The sequence below is a fragment of the Oryzias latipes genome, chromosome 4, assembly GCF_002234675.1.
Source record: "Oryzias latipes chromosome 4, ASM223467v1".
NCBI classification, from domain to species: domain Eukaryota; kingdom Metazoa; phylum Chordata; class Actinopteri; order Beloniformes; family Adrianichthyidae; genus Oryzias; species Oryzias latipes.
The window spans coordinates 5,752,500-5,771,683 of NC_019862.2; the positions used below are offsets into that span (position 1 = coordinate 5,752,500).

At 42.5% G+C, this 19,184-nt stretch overlaps 1 protein-coding gene across 4 annotated transcripts in view; it reads left to right on the plus strand.

Moving 5' to 3' along the window:
• szt2 (SZT2, KICSTOR complex subunit) overlaps positions 1-18,745 on the plus strand; it is a 62,346-nt gene extending 43,601 nt beyond the window's left edge. For 3 of the 4 annotated variants that reach the window (XM_023954046.1, XM_023954048.1, XM_023954047.1), the window contains 15 exons: positions 1,278-1,533; positions 1,605-1,684; positions 3,153-3,275; positions 4,047-4,249; positions 4,348-4,444; positions 5,857-5,937; positions 6,086-6,160; positions 9,972-10,037; positions 11,998-12,211; positions 13,833-14,001; positions 14,074-14,196; positions 16,219-16,720; positions 16,852-16,962; positions 18,000-18,068; positions 18,150-18,745. In XM_023954046.1, coding sequence (XP_023809814.1) covers positions 1,278-1,533; positions 1,605-1,684; positions 3,153-3,275; positions 4,047-4,249; positions 4,348-4,444; positions 5,857-5,937; positions 6,086-6,160; positions 9,972-10,037; positions 11,998-12,211; positions 13,833-14,001; positions 14,074-14,196; positions 16,219-16,720; positions 16,852-16,962; positions 18,000-18,068; positions 18,150-18,293 — 2,313 coding nt within the window. In that variant the 3' untranslated portion in view covers positions 18,294-18,745. The remainder of the gene's footprint in view (positions 1-1,277; positions 1,534-1,604; positions 1,685-3,152; positions 3,276-4,046; positions 4,250-4,347; positions 4,445-5,856; positions 5,938-6,085; positions 6,161-9,971; positions 10,038-11,997; positions 12,212-13,832; positions 14,002-14,073; positions 14,197-16,218; positions 16,721-16,851; positions 16,963-17,999; positions 18,069-18,149) is intronic. The other variant, XM_023954049.1, reaches the window with a different exon arrangement.
• Positions 18,746-19,184: the final 439 nt, after the last annotated feature.

The following is a 19,184-nucleotide window of genomic DNA, read 5'->3' on the forward strand; positions in this document are numbered from 1 at the left end:
GTCCTGACATTTAGTTGACTTTATGCAAGTTTGCAAAGAAAAAGGGTGAACTGCCAGAAACTGAAGCAGAAAAAACGTTTTGGTCTATAAAAGGCCACCCCACCCCCCACCGTCACCACCACCACTGCCGGCCAGTCCTGTGGCCAAAAGCAAACATGCTCTAAGACTCCGAGCTCCTCTTCATCACAGCATCACTAATGAGCGCAGACAGAAGGCCGGAGCAGAGCAGCAGAAAATTTGCCTGAACAGAGCTTCATCTGTCAGGGTGCTGATCGGGAGGTGGGGGTTTTGACCCTGTGGCCACGCTGCGGTCACGTGGGTCCAGAACTGAACAAACTCAGCCAAAGTTCCTGTCCGTGGCGTGCGTTCTGTTGCTGAATGTCGTCTGCTCCCATCACACCACACGTTGGAGAAGTTCCCACCCAGGAGCAGCCACAACAGGCTGAGAACAACCGAAAATGGTTCTGAAGTCCAGAAATGAGCAGCTCCACAGCAGTTGAGACCAAAAACGAGAACAGAAGAAAACATGAAGAATTTTCTCATTAGTGTATAAAACTGAAACTGAAATATTGAAGGTCCATGGACTGCTCTCCGGGGTCCTAAAAAGTCTTAAAGCATTGAATTTATGACATTTAGAAGTTTTACCTTAAAAATTGAATTTTGAAATCTGAGCCTTAAAAATTACGCTGTTTGAAACTTCTCCATTTCACATTTCTATTCGAAAATGTAATTTTTTCAAACCCAATTATTTTAATCAAATACTAGAAATAAATTGCGGCAGAACCAGAACCAATGCAGAACCAGTCTTCATGCACCGATAGGCTAAATGCCCACTGCTGGTTTAAAAAAAGAAAAAGAGGAAGCCTGCTAAAGCATCACGACCACAAACAAGATAAGAAGCCAAAGTTTTGATCATAAAATAAGAATAAATTAATAAAATGTGATATAGGCTGAAAATGTGACCTTTGTTTTTGATAATCATGGTCCTAAAAGGTCTTAAAAAGTCTAAAATTTAACTTGAATGCTGCAGAGGGTGAACATTCTCCTCCTGCTGCTGCATTCACAGAACATTCCTGCAGGTTTATGTCTGAAACCCAAACAAAAAGAATCTTTTTCCTGTTTTTCTTAGTGAAAGTTTGGAAATTCCATAAAACTGAGTGAAAGTGTAAACCTTGATTTCCATGTTCTGAGCGTTTGATGAAAGCGGGTGGGTCTTCAGGACTTCTGCGTTTTGTCTGTTGAAGTGAAGGTCTGGTTCATGACTTCTGCTTTTTTAGGATCCAAACCCGTTCCTCGGTCCGTCCATGGAGCCTGACGCGCTGCTCCGGAGCGCTGTCCCGCCTCCCTCCAGTAAAGAGCCGGGTCGAATGGGGGGCTCCGGTCGCAGTCTGGCCCCCCTCCACTTCCCCTCTGAGCTGCTCCCCTTCGATGAGGCCCTAAGGGACGTCTGCACCATCCGTCCCCTGATGGACGGGGACGTGGTGGCCCGGCACGGGGGCCAGCTGCTGGAGATGAAAGCTGCTGAGCGGAGAGGTAAAAGGGGCGGGGTTTCACCTACTGCTGTGTGTTGAGAGCCGATGGTTGAATCTGTTTTTGGGGGACAGAAATGGAGAGGCAGATGAAGATTGAGAACCTGTTCGTGACCTGGCAGCAGAGGTCAGCGCAGTCCAACATGCCCATCTCTGTGAGTATGCAATCCATTTTAACACTGACCTCAATTTCAGCCTTTATGATGGTCATGACAACCATGGTCCTTTCATGCTTGGAGATATATTGTTAATTTGGAATTTATTCTAAACGAACTGAAACCCTCTGACTTCCAGAATGAGGTTTGTTTAAAAATAAAAACTAACTGGATGCAGGTGCAGTTCTTGTTTTAGCCACCAGGGAGTTTTGGTCCACTGCCATTTTAGTCTTCATTAACTCCAATGTGAATAAAAATTGTGTGGTTTTAAGATGTTCTTGTGGCATATTTTTCATGATCGAGGACATGTATAAAGAAAATTACAATTAACATGAATCTACGTGAATCAGCTGATTCTGATACAGAGAGGGTGGCCTTTCATATCCACTTTTCTCTGCGGCAGAATCGGCTGATTGACATTGATAACATAAACACCCCACAACTGTGAAGTGTTGTGTATCACCACAGAGCTGCTTTTCTCCGCTGGTGGTTGTAAAGTTACGGTAGTCGAAAGAAAGACAAAGTTCGTTGGTCTAGACCGCTTAATTTGGTCTGGATCAAGTTCTAAACCTTGTGTTTGGTCTGTATTGAGACTGCGGTCTACTGGACATTTCTGATTTGGACCAAAGCTTGTAAAACCACACTACCTCGTGACTGAAGATCTCTTCACTCATTGGCCAGGAATTTCAAGGGTGGGGCAAACCAAATTTTAAACCTCTTTATCGTCTGGTAAAACACTTTTTACTTGAGCTTTGGTACAGTGGACGCATGCTGCAGGGCGGTTGCTGGCTTTGAAGGTACACTGACGGACAAATGTTCATGGCATATAAATTGTCAGGAGAACAGTTATGTGTGTAACGTTCAAAGTTGTTCCAATGATCCTGAATTCATGCAACCACATTTTAATGAGTTCCATGTGTCTCATTGTCGCTCCATTATTCTGTTTACATCTAAAGACCGGCTACGGTGGCCGTTTTGGTCCGGTTGTTCCACTCCGACCATGGAGCTTATTCATTCACACAGTGGAATCTCAGAGCGAAACGGAGCTCAATCTAATTGGAAATGAACCGGGATCACCTCGAGAGATGGGTCAGAGAGCGGTTTCTGGTCCTGGACCAAGGTCCGCTCGAATATATTCAGACTGCAAATTTGCTCCAGATTATCTGGGAATCCCTAAAGCTCTTGCACTAAAGGGTTACCACAAAACCTGCTACCTTGACATTATATCTCTTTTTGACTGAAGCTATTATTTTACTCTTCTAAATATAGACTTATTTGTCTTTGTATATTTGTCATATATGTTGACTGCTTTGCTGGCGTTTTGAGTAACCATGGTAATACAATTGTGTTTTATAAAATATTAGATGATTGAGTACTTACTTATGTTGGTGGATGAATTAAGAAAAGCTGTTCACAGAGTTACTTTTTTCTCTCTCTAGTCCTCTCTGACTCTTTATTGTCTCATCAGGGCATGGATCTGGAGATCCTGAAGCATTCTTCAAGACTCGTCCATTACTGCGCCACGCCTCTGCTCTTTGACCCCGCCTTTCGCAAGCAGATCCAGGAGGAGCAAAGTGGTCAGGCTCTGAAGGTTTGTTCTCCAGATGTTCTCAGATCCACAGATTCTATCAAGTCCCACCTGTGTTCTAGATTCACACTCACAGAGCAAACAGCTTGAGAACTTTTATAAAAAAATGTGCTCACAAATGCTTTGTATTTTGCTGCACACACAAATCTTCAAATACATGTGTAAAAGTCAACAAAAAGGTAAATATTTATAACAGATATGTTTATTTCCCAAGTCAATGAGGACCAAGTGTCAATGTGAATTTATGCAAACTCTGGTCTGGACCAAACAAAGACTTGTCTGAAGAAGTGAGGGAGTGTTGGTCCCATGGATACAATGGAGGCCAATGGCCCAGCAGACGAGGCTTCAAAGCAGAAGCTTTAAAATGGACTTTGAAACAGCTGCTCTTGAAATTCAAGATCATTTTCTGGATTTTGTAACTTTAGCAAGAAAATGATTCTCCTAACAAGTGCAGCATTTAAGAGCTCATGTAGTTGATGCTTTGTTCTTCTCATTTCTGACCAACTGAGGCAGCGATTGTAACACACGTGCTTCTGTTAACAAATTTGTGTCCACTTGCAGAAAGTTCAACAGGAAGACAAAGTGAATCAAACATACAACCTAAAATAAGTCCACACTCAATCTGGACCAAAGAAGATTACAGACAGACTTTCTGTCTGTGAATATGCTCTTAGAGTTTCCACTGTTAGATTATGTTTCATCATTTCTACATTAAAAGCAGAGTGGTGGTTTTAGAGGAGTGATGATACTGTGGGTTTTGGATGTGTATCTTAGAAGAGACACCGCTCCAACGACTCCACGGCATCGGGTCGGGACCGCAGCTATAGCACAGATTCCGCAGACATGCTTCCCAACCGGCTGAAGGAGGAGCCGTGGTTGCTAGACATCTGCAACAGCTTCCTGCAGCAGTACGTCCAGTACCTGCAGAGCATGGGCTTCATCCTGGTCCAGGTCCGGCCTCACTCTCCAGCTCGCAGGTCTGTTGTCCTGAAACACATTTCAGTCCAGTGTGGTTTACACAGATTCACAGTCTATTGTCTGTCTCTGACTAACCCGTCATGTGTCCCCCATGCAGTATTGCCCGGGCTCGTGCTGCCATGCTCAGTTCCATGTCTTTAGAGGGAAGAATGTCCTTCTCCTACGTGAAGCACAAAAGCGAAGACAGTCCAAAGGTTGGTGTTCTTTCATTATTCTTTGATTCATACTTAGCTCTTAGGATGTCATTTATTTCTCTTTACTTCCCCTTTTATTCTCTTTAGATTCTCCTTTGATTCTTGTTTGATTCTCCCTTGATTTTTTTTTTGATTCAGCCATGATTGTTCTTCTTTGTTCTCATTTGATTTTCCTTTCAGTCTTCTTTGATGGTCTCATGACCTGTTTTGATTCTACGTTGACTCTAATTTGATACTCCTTTTATTTTTCTTTGAATGTCCTTTTATTCCCCTTTGATCTCTTTTGATTCTCCTTTGAATTTACTTTATTTCCTTTGATTCTTTCTTGATACCCATTGGATTCTGTTTCGATTCTCAATTGATTTTCCTTTGATTCTTTTTTTTTAAATTCTACTTTTTTCTCCTTTGATCTCTTTTGATCTTTTTTAAAATTCTTCTTTCCTTCTCCCTTGATTGTATTTTGACCTCTTATTATTATTCTTTGATTTTCCTATTTTCTTTTATTCTTCTTTTATTCTACTTTGATCCCTTTTGATTCTTCTTTGATTCTACTTTCATCCCTTTTGATTCTCTTTTGGTTCTCTTTAGAATCTACCTATATTCTCGTTTGATCTCTTTTGATTCTCCTTTGAATCTACTTTATTTCCTTTGATTCTTTCTTGATACCCACTAAATCTGTTTCGATTCTCAATTGATTTTCCTTTGATTCTTTTTTTTAAATTCTACTTTTTTCTCCTTTGATCTCTTTTGATTTTTTTTAAAAATTCTTCTTTCATTCTCCCTTGATTGTCTTTTGACCTCTTGTTATTATTCTTTGATTTTCCTATTTTCTTTGATTCTTCTTTTATTCTACTATTATCTCTTTTGATTCTTCTTTGATTCTACTTTCATCCCTTTTGATTCTCTTTTTGTTCTCCTTAGAATCTTCCTATATTCTGCTTTGATGTATTTTGATTCTCCTTTGATTTTCCATTGTTTTTTTCCGGTTTACCTGGGTAACAATTAGAATGGCTTTTTTGAAGCTCTGCACGAGGTCATTCTCTGCAGCGGGTAAACTGGAGGGTCTGATGCTGACATGAGGGGAACAGTGCAGAACCTGTTCTGCTGGAGGGTAGGCATCTGACCAGATCAGTTTGATGGGAGCCGCCCTCGACCTTTTCTCTGTAGCTAACATCAGTAAGAGCTGCTGTGGTCCAGGTTTCCCCCTGTTTATCTCCATTGCCAAATCAGCCAACATCCTTGGTTTGTCTTCATCCGTGTGGGAATACTCATCTTAAAACTATTTTCAAGTTTCCTAAAGGTCCTAAGTCTGTTCAGAGATCCTAATCCTATACTCTAAAATCCTTGAAACCTATGCTGCTCTGCCTACAGGCTCTGATGTGAGACTGAAACCAATGTTTTTTCTGTGACAGGTAGTCGCCCCCGGCACCGCCTCGTATCACCTGCAGAGGGCACTGCCAGGCGGGATCGTGCTGATGGAGCTGTCGTTTCAGGTGTGACACTGAGATTCTAGTTGTAGATTAGGATTTTACAACTTATTTGTCATTTATGTTTAAAATAGGCATTTTTCTTTAGATCATTTGTTTGTACTGTGTTGTAAAAATGGAACTTGCCTTAACTAACCCATTGTCATGTTTTCAGGGGTGTTACTTCTGTGTGAAGCAGTACGCTCTGGAGTGTTCCCGCATCCCTATGGGTCAAAGTGTCAACTCACAGGTAAATCTACAGCATCTGACAATAACTGTCTGTTTCAGTCTCTTGTTAAAACAAAAACAGCAATAATTCTCTCCAGCTGTTACACCCTGGAGAGTGGAAGAGAATCAGCAAGGAAGTTGTAGTTAACAGTGTGTGCATCCTGGTTACCTGTCGAGTTTTCAAACAAAAAAGTTCATTGCAGTTAGTGAATAAGAGGCAGTTTCTATACTCATGCACGATTTATGTTTGGATTTTTGGGATGTAGAACGTTTGGGCATCCATGCTTCTCTTTTTTCCCATTTCTGTTTGAAATAATCTATTTGTGTTTTTAGGTTAGAAAACGTGAAACTAAAAACACAACGAACAAAAATCCTCTGTTTTTAGTGTGTGCGGTGAGGTTGGGGGGTGGGGGTGATGGTGCTCACTTAACAAACCTTTGGTCAAATGTGTTTATTATATTGGGAGGTTTAGGGTTTCAAATCTACAATGCCATCAATTTCCACCAGAGAACATGCTCTCAGGGTCAGTCAGAGAAGACATTATAGATTGTTGGGTTTCATGTGAATTCTCGCCTGTCTCTACTCTGCCTCTTTCCTTCTTAGGTGAATTTAATAATCAGTGGGTATTTGGAAAATGAGTGTGTAAATTTTTTAACATCAGCAGAAATAACTGAATGAAAAAAAAAAACAAATATAGTTTAGGGATGTTGAAAACAGAGCTGATGTCACAAAAGGGGATAAGGGGTGCTGTAAAATCCTGACCTAGTGTCTGAACCGAATGCTCACAAACAAAACAACACATTTGTTCAACTGAACAAACATTGATTTGGCAAAAAAAAATCTGAGGCACTGCCGTGCAACAGTAGTGAGATCCGGGCTTTTGCAGCATCGTGTAATCTTCTGAAAAATGTCATTTAGCTGAAAGTGAATCTTTGGTCAAGGGAAATATTGATAAGACATAAAAAGATAGATTATCATTGAAGAAAAGGTGGTATTTGTTCATGTCCAGGAGGCAACCAAAGTGTATGAGTCAATGCCAAAGTTTTTGTCACACTAGTTTATAAGTGTTAGTATGTCATCTGCCTGGATGTGTTTGTATGTGTCATTACATGATTGTTGTTAAAAGGGCTGTCTGTGTTGCCTGTTCCGAGTCAGTGTTTGTCTGTTATTGTTAGGTCTCCATTCATCTGTGTGTCACTGATGTGTGCAATCATCTGTTTTTGTGTGAGGTCTCTATTTGTGTGTGTGTTGTCTCTGTTTGTGTAAGGTCCCTGTTTGTCTGTGAGTGTAAACTCCCTTTCTTTTGTTATTGTGAGGTCTCTATTTTTCTGTGTGTCTTGTCTTCATTCGTCTGTGTGTGAGGTCTCTACCTGTGTCTGAGGTCTCTGTTCGTCTATGTGTGAGGTCTCTGTCTGTGTGTGAGGTCTCTGTTCATTTGTGTGTGAGGTCTTCATCTATTTGTGAGGTCTCTGTCTGTGTGTAAGGTCTCTTTCATCTATGTGTGAGGTATCTTTCATCTATGCATGAGTTCTCTTTCATCTATGTGTATGAGGTCTCGGTTCGTCTATGCATGAGTTCTCTTTCATCTATGTGTATGAGGTCTCGGTTCATCTATGTGTGAGGTATCTTTCATCTATGCATGAGTTCTCTTTCATCTATGTGTATGAGGTCTCGGTTCATCTATGTGTGAGGTATCTTTCATCTATGTGTGAGGTCTCTTTCATCCATGTGTGAGGTCACTTTCATCTATGTGTATGAGGTCTCTGTTCGCATGTGTAGGAGGCCCTTGTTCGTCTATGTGTGAGGTATCGTTCATCTGTGTATAAGGTCTCTGTTCGTCTATGTGTGAGGTATCTTTCATCTGTGTATAAGGTCTCTGTTCGTCTATGTCTGAGGTATCTTTCATCTGTGTATAAGGTCTCTGTTTGTCTATGTGTGAGGTCTCTTTCATCCATGTGTGAGGTCTCTTTCATCTATGTGTATGAGGTCTCTGTTCGCATGTGTAGGAGGCCCTTGTTCGTCTATGTGTGAGGTATCTTTCATCTGTGTATAAGGTCTCTGTTCATCTATGTGTGAGGTCTCTGTTCGTCTATGTGTGAGGTCTCTGTTCGTCTATGTGTGAGGTCTCTGTTCATCTATGTGTGAGGTATCTTTCATCTGTGTATAAGGTCTCTGTTTGTCTATGTGTGAGGTCTCTGTTCGTCTTTGTGTGAGGTGTCTTTCATCTGTGTATAAGGTCTCTGTTTGTCAATGTGTGAGGTCTCTATCTAATATATGTGTGAGGTCTCTTTTCTTCTATGTGTTCGTCTGTGTGTGAGGTCTCTTCAATCTATGTATGAGGTCTATATTCTTCTTAGTTTGAGGTCTCTTTCGTCTGTGTATGAGGTCTCTGTTTGTCTATGAGGTCTCTGTTTTTCTATGTGTGATGTCTCTGTTTATCTTTGTGTGAGGTGTCTTTCATATATGAATATGACGTCTCTGTTTGTAAATGTGTGAGGTCTCTTTCATCTATGTATGAGGTCTCTTTTCATCTATATTTGAAGTGTCTGTTCGTCTATGTGTGAGGTCTCTGTTCGTCTGTTTGTGAGGTTTCTGTTTGTCTGTGTGGTCTCTTTCATCTATGTGTGTGGTCTCTGTTCATTTATGTGTGAGGTCTCTGTTCATCTATGTGTGTGGTCTCTGTTCATCTATGTGTGTGGTCTCTGTTCATTTATGTGTGAGGTCTCTGTTCATTTATGTATGAGGTCTCTGTTCATCTATGTGTGTGGTCTCTGTTCATTTATGTGTGAGGTCTCTGTTCATTTATGTATGAGGTCTCTGTTCATCTATGTGTGTGGTCTCTGTTCATTTATGTGTGAGGTCTCTGTTCATCTATGTGTGTGGTCTCTGTTCATCTATGTGTGAGGTCTCTGTTCATCTATGTGTGTGGTCTCTGTTCATCTATGTGTGTGGTCTCTGTTCATCTATGTGTGTGGTCTCTGTTCATCTATGTGTGAGGTCTCTGTTCATCTATGTGTGAGGTCTCTGTTCATCTATGTGTGTGGTCTGTGTTCATCTATGTGTGTGGTCTGTGTTCATCTATGTGTGTGGTCTCTGTTCATCTATGTGTGAGGTCTCTGTTCATCTATGTGTGTGGTCTCTGTTCATCTATGTGTGAGGTCTCTGTTCATCTATGTGTGTGGTCTCTGTTCATCTATGTGTGAGGTCTCTGTTCATCTATGTGTGTGGTCTCTGTTCATCTATGTGTGAGGTCTCTGTTCATCTATGTGTGTGGTCTCTGTTCATCTATGTGTGAGGTCTCTGTTCATCTATGTGTGTGGTCTCTGTTCATCTATGTGTGAGGTCTCTGTTCATCTATGTGTGTGGTCTCTGTTCATCTATGTGTGAAGTTTCTGTTCCTCTATGTGAGGTCTCTGTTCAACTGAATGTGAGGTTTCTGTTCCTCCATGTGTGGTGTCTTTCATCTATATGTGAGGTATCTGTTTGTCTTTGTGTGAGGTTTCTGTTCATTTTTATGTGTTGTCTCAATTCATCTATGTATGTGAGTTCTCTGTGTGTGCTGTTTGTTTTTTGAAGTCTCCATTCATGTGTGTACATGGTCTCCATTCGTATGCCATTATGAGGTATGTGTTCGTTTGTGTGTTAGGTCTCTGTTTTGTCACGGTATTTGTTTGTCTTTGTGTGTGCAGGTCTTTGTTTTTCTGTGTGTGGAGGTCTTTGTTCGTCTGTTTTTATTGTCTCGTTTTTGTGTGTGTGGTCCCTGTTTGTCTGTGTGTGTGGTCCATGTCCGTGTGTGTGTCCGTCTCTCAGTCCTCCTGTGGTCTCTCCATCAGGGCAGCCTCATCTCCAAACCTCGTTGCAGGCCGTTTCCAGACTCCATGCCAGTGTCTGACTGTGCGGTATGTCCCTGCCATTCTCTGAGGGGGTGTCTACCTTCAATTAGGCCACACCCCCCTGCAAACTGCTTCCTACCATCAGACTTGATTTCTGACTTTTCAGATCTGCTTGTCTATTTTTGTCTGTGGGAGTGAAAGGGAGTCTTCTTTGTCTCAGTGGACCTCAGATCCAGGTTCTGACAGGAACCTCCTCATAACTGAATGTTCTAAAGTTTCAGTTATGAGGATTGGGAGCTTGGGATAATTGGAGGTTAATTGTTGGTTTGAAGCTTCTGGCCTGATTATACATTCTTTGTGATTTCTTCTCCCTGCCTGACTCCCCATTTGTGGTTTGGCGGCTGTGGGTGTTCCAACTTTGTTTCTATCAATCAGCTGCTGCTCTGTCCAGAAAATCAAACCTGACTCCTCATCAGTCTTTACATTCACTGTTTTGAGATGTTCATGCAGGTCCTGTCTGTATTTATTGGAACAGTGTCTCCTTCAGTGGTTTCAGCATCGCCCCCCTCGTACCAGTCTAGTCTTAGTGCAGAAAAACGAGTCCTTCAACGTGGTGAAAGTCAGGGCGCTAATGTTCAAGTCCACAAAAGAACAATTCGAAGTCCATCCCCACAATAGTCAGTCCATACAACCTGTTCTGGATCACAATTGTTTTCTTAGTCCGACCTTTCCCTGTTCATCTTTAACTTTTACGTATCCGGGTCGGAGCACAAATACTTCCCCATGCAGAAGGGGGGAGTATACTCTCTGTCTTTCTGTCCTTTATGACAAAGGTGAACATTATATTGTGATTTCAACGGGTTAATTTAAATAATGTGTAGCATCATCAATTTTCTTTATTGTCCATTAATCTCTTATGAAAGAAATGTCTGCAGAAGAGCATTTGACTAAAAAAATAAATGCCTAGGTTAGTAAATATCATTAATCCTTAATTTTAATTTATAATAATCCTTTAAAGTTACCAACCCTCATAAACACCTTCATAAAAGTCAAAGCTTTAGGAATTAAACAACAGAACTGTCTGTTTATGCTTTGGAATATACACAGCTGAGTGATAAAACACATGAAAGATGCTGGTACAATAAAGTTTTTAAAAATGTGTGCTGTCTGGCAGTGCATAAAGGTCAGGTCTTAACCATTTTATCTTTGCGTTTGCAAGTTTGTGTTATTTTTACCAAGTGTTGTTTCATAGAATTTTATTTGGACAGAAATGTACATTTGATTCTTTCATTGTGTTTAGCCAGCATTTTACCTCTATTGGCAGCTTTTAGTAGTTTCCACTTCATTTTCAATGGTCAGTTCTGAGAGCACCATCTTGTCTTCAGTTTTTTGTGATTTTATGCTGAGAAATTTTTAACACTACATGTTACGAAGCCGACCTCCTAGCTTTGACGTACGATGCTTTGGCACACTGAGTAATTTTCATTAGATCTATTCGATGCCAGAGTTCACTGAACCAAGCTTTGGGCCACCCCTGCAAGATGGCCTTGATTAGATCGCCGTGCCGGGGGCACAGAACAAAGCAGACACATCAACCAAACTCTGGGCTTAAACAAACTCTGGTACGGTAACCTGAGTAGTTTGATAGACTGAAAGGCTCCTGCAGGCTTCTTTTTTTTACTCTTTTATGACGATTGTATTTGCCGCATTAAATAAATGTGAAAAAATCTGGACGTTTTATAGCGACTGTCTGCACCAGGAGTCACTGCAGACATGTCATTAACAGTTTCCATTTTCATTTCAAGTTTTTTCTTGGTTTTGGTTGAAATAAGTGTTTTTTAATCTAGTTGAGACTTGAAGATCTGCTTTAAGTTCTTCATGAATTACATGCAGCATGTCACTCAGAAGCAGGTTCACCAATAGAAACTCAGATGAACGTGGAGTCAGACGGAAGTTGGGCCATACGTGTTGGTCGGGCGTGCTTTCAGCCTGCTGCATCCTGATGCTGGCTCCGGCTCTGTTGCAGCTCTCCATGCTGTTCACTGAGGAGTGCGATAAGGTGCGGGACCTGATGCACGTCCACTCCTTCAGCTACGACTTCCACCTGCGAGTGGTTCACCAGTACTTGGTGGGTTCCCACATGACGCTCCGGCAGGGCTACCAGCTCACAGATTTCCTGGACGACTTCATCTCCCATCACCCGGACATCCCCAAATTTGGCCGCAATCACATCTTTCAAGGTGACCGTGGGGTTTGATCTCAGCTTTATGATGAACTGTTGCGCAAACACATGACTTAATCCCAAACTCTGTTCCACAATCCAGTGAGTTGAGAGTGGACGTTAAAGGATTAAATCAAGAAAGATCAGAGAGACAATTCATAATCAGTTAAATAGAATTAGAGATGTTGACTTTTTGAAGCCAGGTCAGTTTGTCAGGTAACCACAAGGGGGCTTTTTATACACACTATTAGTCTTCATTTAAACCAGCATTCTGGTTTAAATCCTTTTTTTTTTCTTTTCTGTGGTCAGAATTGACATGCGCATCTCTGTAAACTTTGAAGTTTTATTCTAAATTTAGTATAGAATTTGTATCATATTGTTCCAACAACAGACAAGTATGTTTGCTTCGTCCATTTTACATTTTTAAATGGACGTTTGTCAGCAGCAGATGAGCCAAAATAATCACCATCCAAAGATTTAGACATGATGTTCACAAAGCCCTCTGTAAACCAGGGTTGTGTCCAAAGTCCTTCACTACTCACTGGCTAGTGCACTGGGCGTTCGCCGTTTTCTATGGCTGTCTGAATCTACTATTTGAAAATCCAGTGCCCTAGAAAATTCCCAGAAGTCTCTGTGAAAAGTGTACATCAATGCTCTCTAAATTGGCGAATATAGACCACAATGCATTGCGTTTGAACGATTTTTTTCTTTGAAAAATGTATGTATACACAGTGGATTCTTGAATAGTCTTTGTAAAATGCTCATATTTATTAAGTTTTTACTTTGCCAAATGGACGATGTCACATTTAGGGCTCAGGTGGTTAAGCAGGTCTGCCAATGATCGAAGGGTCGCCGGTTCGACCCCGGTCCTCCCAGTTAACCATTGGGTCTTTGGGCAAGATACTTCACCCTCCATGCCACCAGTGTGGCTCCACTGGTGTGTGAGTGTGGATGAATGTCCCGGTGATGGTCAGAGGGGCTGTAGGGGTGAACTGGCTGCCACACCTCTGTCTGCCTCAGGGCAGCTGAGGGTACTTCAGTTGTTACCATCACCAAGTGTAAATGAGAAGTGAATGAATAATGGACACATTGTAAGCGCTTTGAGTGTCTGGAAAAGCCTAGAAAAATCCAATCCATTGTTATTACTATTATTATTTGCCGTTAAAAAAAAGAAAGTAGTGAGCATCTGTCTGAATTTCATTAAAATTCAGGGCACTGGATGGTCCTGCAATAGACATAGTAGTGAGGGAATTCGGACATAGCCCAGGTGTTTGTCCGTGAGGTTTGTGGGCGTGGTCATGTCATGTGACCGAAGCAGCGGTACACCTCAAAAACTTTAGATATTTTGGGAAAGCCTTTATTGGTCAAAACAAGTAATTGACACAGATAGTAGAAACTTCTGATGAAGCACTTCAAACATTTAAGCTTGTGTTTTCTTGTCCAACATTGTTTAAATTTGGTGCATGACTGTTTACCTCCACCATTATCAGAGCTGATATCATTAAACCACTTTATGACAACCTGAAGATGCAGCATTAGGCCATTTCGCTAGCTCCCTCAACCTTTACCCCTGAACAGCACCTGTGAGAATACAGGCCTTTGAGTTGGAAAAAGTGACACGTTGTTCTTATATGAATCAGGAAGCCTGTCTGTGTCCACGGGGATGATAACGGGCCACCAGCTCTACAACTACATCACCGATCATGCCAGCACCTACGGCATGAAGCCCCTGCGCATGTCCAAGGCTGCAGCTGCTGCAGACAGTAAGAGAGGACTGCCCGAGTACGCTCTGGTGGATCTGTGGACCAGGTGAAGGCACAGCTGCCGCTGCTCCATCTGATCCTCGCTCCTGCATCAGTCTGACCTTTTTTCTGTTGGCAGCTCGGGTTCTTACAAAGATCTGGAGGGCCTGCAGCACCACGATGACTTTGACGTGTCTCTGGTGGTTTGTCACAACGCTGCTCCGTTTGAGGAGCAGTCCGACAATGAGAAGCACCTGCTCAGGTGAGAGGGGCTCTCAGTCCACCTTAAACTGCGTTTGCATCATAAGAGTTTTTCCCTGCATGCTGCCAAATGCTGCGACCACGACTGTATATGACAACTGGATTGAGTAAGCGTGACAGAAAACTGTTCACTTCCAACCAAATGAAGTCAGTTATGTAACCATTTTTTTTTGTGAAACCGACGCCGCCATGTTGGAGCCAGACAAAGTCTGTGAGCAGTAATCGGTCCAAGTCAGTGTGATTCTACATTTCTATGGCAACCACTCTCTCCAATCAAGAGTAACCTTGTTGAAAGGCCACACCTCTACCGATTAAAGCAGGCTACACAAAATCTGTCAAATGTTTGGAACATTCAGTGTGAGACCACAGACTTTTATTGAGACATCTGATTGGCCAATCTATACCTTGAATAACTTGCAATAAAGAACCCTTACCATTAAGAAAAATTAAGATGATAAAAAACATTTTTAAAAAAATTGTATGAGAGCATGAATGATTATTCTGACCAATAGAATGACTGAGTTATAGCTGTTTATTTCTCTATAGAAGTCTATAGCAGGTACCTCCTATTTTGAACATTCGGGGTGGGGGTCACTCAGTCCAGTAAATGCCTGGGACACACTTGACCTTGATCTGAATTTGGATTACGTTACAAAGTCTCAAAGTGGGCAGGTTCGTTGAAGTAAGGCAACCCAAACCTCTAAGGACTTCTTTCTGTGTGCCAACTCCATCCTTGTTTTTTTTCTTTTCTTTTTTTTGCCTCACATTATAGCAATAACAAACATTGAAACATTGTGGCTAAGCGTAGTGCTGCTTCTTAGTCTTGGAGTTTATTTAAATTTATTAACTAAAAGAGCCACGAAAACTCTGGCCAGTTCCGGTTTCTGCTTGTTTTGGAGGGAAAAAATCCACAATTGCTGTTCTTCATACTGTTGACCCCTTGACGCCAATATTTATTTGTCAGCTATGAAAAAGATTTACTGCTGTTTTAGTCTTTAAGTAGAGATCAAATTAAAGTAATTTGGGAGCGGTTTGATGCATATTTGCATCAGTAGGTGTCCAGGGGTTACCAACATCCATCTTCTCAACTCACATGGTTGTCAGAGCCAGTCCCAACTCCTTTTGGGCGAAGGCAGGGTACTGTTAACAACATATGCATTAGTAATGTTGGAGCTTGGAGTCTAGTAGCTGCAGCTCATTTCTAACTAGTATGGTTGGACCAGTTCCTCAAGGAAAGTATTAATAGTAGTAGATAATAGCACGCAACAAAACAAGATGGAAACACCATTAACCAGTGTTGAACAAGAAAGAACAGGACGAAATAGGACTTCTGGACATGCAGCTTTTGGTGGTTCATTGGGCTCATAAGTTTGTGGTTAGTTCTTTTACCCAAGTGTTTTATTTGTTGTTGTTTTATTTACATTAAGATTCACTCTGATGAAAATAGTGTTTTTCGTGTTTTTGACATGTTCTTGTGGCATTTTTCTGATTGTGTTTGACATATGTAAACTGCATAAGGCTAAAAATTGCACATTTCATAGAATTTCTTTAATCAAATCGCTGTTAATCAGAAGCAGATGAAAAAGTGCTGTTTGAAAAAGATCATAGTTGTGGTGAAAAATACGCCGGGTGGCCACAAGCTTCCTGCTCTGCTCCATTCTGATGCATCCACTTGCAGACAAATTGATCCATGTATGTCTTGTTTTCTCGTTTGAGCTGGAATCTGGCTCAAACCTCCAACATTGGTTGCCATTTTTGCTGCACCTGTAATGTTAGGTTAGGGGTGTGTAGGTCTGTAAACTAGCAGGAGTGCAGGTAAACAAATGGGTGACAGGAAGTGGGGGCGGGCTCAGAGGTGAATTTCGAAAGAGCTTCTGCTGTTCTGCTGAAGCTGTCCAAAAATAACGGCACAAATTTCTGTATTTTGGCTGAAAATGGCATAATTATGTATAATTAGATGGAAACCAGGCTGCAAGTCCAGAGAAGATGACATCCGTGATGCTAACATGACTTCTGCCTGCAGGTTGCGCTTCTTTATCATCATGACGAGCCAGAGGGAGCTGTTTCCCCGCCTCACCGCTGATATGCGCCGCTTTAAAAAGCTTCCTCAGATCTACCGCGATACCGCTGAACCAGGTGGTCGAGCCCCCCAGGATCGAGCAGAGGCTGCAGGGCCCCGAGGGGACGAACAGGATCTTTGGGAGGATTCCTCCTCTGAAGTCGCTAGCGCTTCCACTCCGAGTGATGGCAACGAGTTCTATCCGCTGAGAGGGGGGAGGCTGGAGGCTCAGGGGCTGCTGTACTCCTGCCCATTGTTCCCGCTGCTCAGCAACGAGGTGGCGTCGGCCCGCAAGCAGATCCAGGTCAACGTGGAGCAGGCCATGGGTCACTGCCGCCGGGACAACCTGTGGAAGAGGCTTTTCCATGGGGAACATGCGGCTCTGGCCAAGCTGTCATTCACTGAGCTGGAGGAGCTGCTGGAGGCCGTGCACAGCCAATCAGTGGGGGAGATCGACCCCCAGCTGGTAAGACACCAAAACCTGAAAACTGCTTTCACCGACCTGCGGAGAGAAGAACCTCCGAGTCTCTGAACGTTAGAAGTTTGTCTCTAGCTTCAGAGGAAACGCTTAGCTGACTGCCATCTGTGTTTCTGCAGGACTGCTTTCTGACCATGAGTCCGGCCTGGTACCAAAGTCTGATCAAAGTCCTGCTGTCCCGCTTCCCGCAGAACTGCCGGCACTTTGACAACAGCGGCGTCCAGTATCTGGTGAGCTGAGGATTTCTGCACAGCTTCAGGCTGAAGTGTAATCAAATAGTTTAACATTTATTACCAGCAACCTTCTCCATTGAAAGCTCAGTCTGTTCATAAGAAAACATCGTGCAGAAGGGGATGGGGTGAACCTCGCCCTCTAAAGCCAGGAGCTAGGCTGCCACTCGGGATGAAGAAGGGATTGAGATTTCATTCAGCTGATCTTCAGCTGAGATCTGTCGTCTTTCATTCAAGTTTTTTACATAAACTTCTTCGTTTTTGTACTGAGTATGAATCAGGAAAAAGATTCAGTTCGAAAATAGGAGAACTTTAGTTCAGTGATGTAAAGAAACCAAAAGTGGTGAAAATGATATTTACCAATTTTCACAGGACCTAAGGCTGCAGCTTTTTGGATCAGCTGAAGGCTTTTTAAAGACTCACTCTAATAAAGAAAAATACTGTCTTTGGTGTTTTTAATATTTTTATACATGTCCTCCAGGACATATATAAAAAATAAGTTCAAACTTGCATTTCTGAGTATTTCTTAGGTCAAATTGTTTTGAATCAGGAGCAGTAAGAGCGTATTTGTGACATAGAGGGAGGGGAAGGGGGGCGGGGTTGTTCCAAACCGCGCATAACTCATGCCGCTCTGCAGAAACTATGTTCTACATGAAGACACAGATTTTTAGATTTAGCCTAAAACGAAGTAATTATAATTAGATCGCTAGGAACCCTTTGAAAATAGTTCAAAAGATGATCGGACTGGGTCTTTGAAAAGGTTTTAGAGCAAATGATTATCGATGATGTGGTAATCTAATCTGAAAGTACCAAATGCATCCTTCTGAAAGTGTTGGAGATGTTTGCAACACTGCAGAGATGAAAGAGGGGCGTTCCAGAAGTTTCCTCTAAAAATGTTTCCTTGCATTTAAACCTGAGATCAGTTTAGTGACTCTAAAGGCCAAAAACCCCCTTTTTCTGGGTTTTTGGACCAAAAACTCTTTAAATTTGTAGGACATTACAATAATGTTGGACTTTGGATTGTGGTTCTCTTCCAGGCGGTTCTGAACCAGAAGTTCACCGACTGCTTTGTTCTGGTATTTCTGGATAATCCATCTGGGAAAACGGTGAGTTTTCAAATCATTCCTGAATTTCTTGGTGTCCAGATGTGTGGATGACAGCTCCTCTGTAAACTATTCTGTCTGCAGAGTTTTAAGGTCGTGTTTCGGGAGCCTCTGCCGGCACAGCCTGCTCCGAGCAGCAGCCCCCCCCCTCAGCTGGTGTCCATGTACCACCACCTGGAGTCTGTCATCAACACAGCCTGCTATAACCTATGGACCGGGCTGCTTTAGAGCCCACCCGGGCTCATGTTGGCGTCTTGATGCACCAACATGAATGCACTCAGCTGAAACTCCAAGAATCACTGCTTGTTCTTTTAATGTTCAGCCACTGAACCTGTGCATGAACCAGGATCCAGTTCTCACCTGTACAGCTTAGTCGGTGAAATGCACGTTGGATCTGGTGCCTTCAGGAGCGAAGCAGGGCGATTCGTTTTCACCTCACTGCCTCCTCAAGTGCCTTCCTGTCTGTGAATTGAACTGTCTGAGGTCACTTCCTGAGCCAGCCAGTACCCAAAAACGGTTTAAGCTTTAGGTTTGATCCAATGACCCTTGTGGGTGCGAGAGGCTCTCTTTGATCCGATGTTTGGACTGAGCAGAACCGGGTCTGTGGCATCGCAGCTTGTGAGGCTCTTGGAGATCTATTCCAGCCTGTACATGTGTAAATAAAGAGCGTGCTCTCAGTCTGTGTGTGTCAAGCACCAATCATCTGCCTCTGGAGCTACGTTCATGCCGCCCTCTGCAACGCACATTCCAGCGACCACTCTCAATGAAAAGTCTATGTAAACGCACATAGACGCGCGTTCTAGGATTTCACGATCAAAACACTCATGTCACACATCTACTACCGTTTTCAGGCTGTACATACTAAATGCACGTCTATTGAAAGTTGAACCAGGTTAAACTTGACTAATCAAGGACTCAGATTTGGTAGTCACGTATGTGCTGTTTGAAAATTGATCACAGATGAGAAACTATGGTATCCAGCTGTCACACACCTAGGTGTGTGAAATTTGTTCTCCGCTCGGGAACCATTTGGTGGATTAACCCACCCAATCCCACCCCTTAACCCTTGGGCTATCCTAGGCACTTTACCATTGGGAGTTGGGTCATCTAGACCCACTA